This window comes from Etheostoma spectabile, chromosome 3 (assembly GCF_008692095.1).
Source record: "Etheostoma spectabile isolate EspeVRDwgs_2016 chromosome 3, UIUC_Espe_1.0, whole genome shotgun sequence".
NCBI lineage: Eukaryota > Metazoa > Chordata > Actinopteri > Perciformes > Percidae > Etheostoma > Etheostoma spectabile.
In genome coordinates, this window is record NC_045735.1 from 7,389,091 (window position 1) to 7,392,081 (window position 2,991).

Sequence of the window (2,991 nt, forward strand, 5' to 3'; positions counted from 1 at the left end):
ATCTATCTATCTATCTATCTATCTATCTATCTATAACTTTACTTACCAAACAAAACAACTGTACGTCACATTCTCAATCATGTGCATAATTACTATGGACTGTATAAAATATGGATGTAGTCTCCGTGATATCACCCACAGGTTTCTAAAGAGCCAAAATGAAGTGAATGAAAGTGGTGGCTCTTGGTGGCTCCGACCGTCGCCATCATAGCAGTGCCTGACGTCAGCTAATCAAAAAATGGACAAAGTGGTGGATCGTGGATGGAACTAAGGCGGATCAAATGAAGCCTACAGTCTTTGCTCGCCTCCTGTGACGGCAGCCCAGCTGTCACTCAAACCACAACACCCTTAATTATGCAGAACTTTAAGCCTCAACATAATTTAAATGGGTGTGGTACAAGAACCTCAACCACACACACCCCAAACACAAACCAAACCCACTCCACAGCTGTCATGCTTTTCTTCTAGTAGCCTACTACTTTTGTGCATCGACCACGGCTGTTAAGTTTAGATAAAAAGACGGAAAATCCTCCTATGGGTCGCATTCCCTGGCACGGCTAGTGGTGCTAATTTATAATAAATAAAAAATAAGGAAAGTTGAGTGGTTTGGAGGACTTCTTAAAATGTATTCAAAACATTCATTAATTGAGACTGCACCTTTGTTTTCAGAAGTGCTTCATGTGTAATCACAATGACTCGTCCCTGCCCATAGTAGGATCCTCCCAGGAACGCCCCTCCATCCTCAGTGGTACCAATGGGGAAGGCTAGTGGGCCGTGGACCAGAAGCTCAGAAGAAGATGTATCATGGAGGTCAAACTCTGAAACCCCCTGGAGTAAGCACTCCAGGTCTTCCTCAAACTCCTGACCAACACTGTATCAAGGGAAAGCGGAGGGAGAGAGACAAGCACAGAGATATGAGATGGAGCAGGAAAATAATCTTCAGACTTAATGAATGTCCATGCTAATGCTCTGTATCAGTACTCATAACTTTTCAATTAATAAATTAATTGTTTTATTTCAAATAACATACAAAAACATAAAAACTTCCCTAAAGAAAAAGCAAAAATAAACAAAATAAATAAATACTCCTAAATAAATTATCTTGTCTGAAAGGGATTAGGGAGAAGCAAAATGCTTTTTGGGTCCTACACTTTATTGTATATTTTTCAAAATAACACTATTTATTCATAAATATGCATGTCCAAAGCGAGCCTCAAAACTTGGTGTCAAGTTTAATGTCAAGGGATTTTTCCCGAGGTTTGAATATGCTGTGTTAAATCCTCTGGGATGGTGGAATGGAAAATGAAATGGTTGCATATCGATCATATTGCCTCACATAAGCCTGTCTTTGCTTTTGGCTTTAACTCTATCCTAGCTCCCCTCCCACAACAACACGAGAGGGTGCAGTGAGTAACCCATTTCACTATTAACTGTGATTTAAAACATCAAGGTTAATTTTTTTTAGGCCCTACTACAATTGGCTGCTTTGGTCTTTCAATAAAATAGCAATATGATATAAAACATTTCAGTGAGATTGTTAAGATTGTGTCTATAATAGGTCTGTAATAAATGAAATGTGATGTGATATGATTCTGCTGTGGCATTTTGCAATGAGCTCACCAGACGAAAACCCTGGAATGTGTTAAATGACAATTGACTGTAAGTTCCTTCAGTGATAAAGTTGAACGTTTTGGTATTAAGGATAGTCTAAAGAAGAGGATGGTCATACATACAGTATGTAGCACGTTTTAGATTAAAGGCGAGTCACAAGTATGTTTGGCTGAAAGGATGTCCACTGAGTGGATAAAACCTGACATCTGGAGTGTGAGAGACACCCTGGATGTCTCTCCACTCACGGTATTTCACAGGACAGTTGTGTGTGGTTTAATGAAATACAAAAAAGCCAGAGAATTTTTTTCCCTACTCCAGAATAGATATGCAGTATAGCCAGACCATTCTCCATTGCTAACACAGCGCTGTGGTTCTGGCCATGCAAGACTACAAATATAAATTGGAAAGGTGAAGACACTTACCGTAATGCCATCCATGAAGATGGGATCTGAGGGTAGACAGGAAGGCATTCTACCCTCCCATAATGTTTAGCGAAGTAGATCCCTGCCACACTAGAAACCTTATTCCCCTCAAACTGAAGTAGTACGTTCTCCTTTGGGTGATTTGCAGCCCAGTTCCACGCCTGCCCCGCTATCAGCACTCCACCCCCAGCTTTCAGAAATGCCACCAGGTCTTTCACGTCAGGGCCCACACTGTAGGCATCTGTCACATACACCCCTACCCCCAGATTGCTACTGAAGGCCCCCATAATGTTGGCTTGGAAGCTTGATCTGCTGATGTTATCAGCAACTCCTTGATGTTTTTGTGGACCCCCCAGACGTTGTCAGATCCATCTCCTCTCAGCCAGGTCGAGCATTCTCTACCAGAGCAAACGGGTCAGGTCCCTTCATACCCGAACCACAATCCTCCACGGCCATACAGAGAGCGCGCCATCAAGGACCTGGCCTTGGCTGTTCATTGCTAAAGGAAAGGCATGGTCTCCAATTAGCACCAGTTCACTGGGAACACAGGGGCCCCGGAGGTCCAGCTCTCTCAAACCTCTCATCAGGGACATATAAGCCCCTTCATGGAAGGACTGGGTGGTTTTGGTGGACATGGTGAGAAGGATGGACGATCTGAAGGTTGGATGGAGAGACTGGATGGCAGGATGATAGAAAAAAGATTTTGAGTCAGATAAATAATAAGTTGTGAGTAATTAAGGTTAACAGTTGTACCAACATGAGGTGTGTTGTGTCAGTCAGGCTGCCTGGGGGAATATAAATATTAATCATGAATGAAGCTACTGGGACAGCATTCCAATTTAATGGAATGTATTGCCACACAACGGACATTTCAGGCAGCGGCAATACTTAACGTGTGCTCAGCTATCTTCGATTCTAGTCTACTAATCAGCTCTAAACCTAAACTAATTTATAACTC

The 2,991-nt window shown here is 42.3% G+C and overlaps 1 protein-coding gene across 1 annotated transcript in view; it reads right to left on the reverse strand.

The window, feature by feature from the left end:
- Positions 1–2,707, reverse strand: part of LOC116685949 (TRPM8 channel-associated factor homolog) — a gene marked incomplete at its 5' end in the record, with an annotated part of 14,383 nt that extends 11,676 nt beyond the window's left edge. The window contains 2 exon segments of the mRNA XM_032510885.1: positions 658–871; positions 2,034–2,707. Coding sequence (XP_032366776.1) covers positions 658–871; positions 2,034–2,320 — 501 coding nt within the window.
- Between the last annotated feature and the right edge of the window lie 284 nt (positions 2,708–2,991).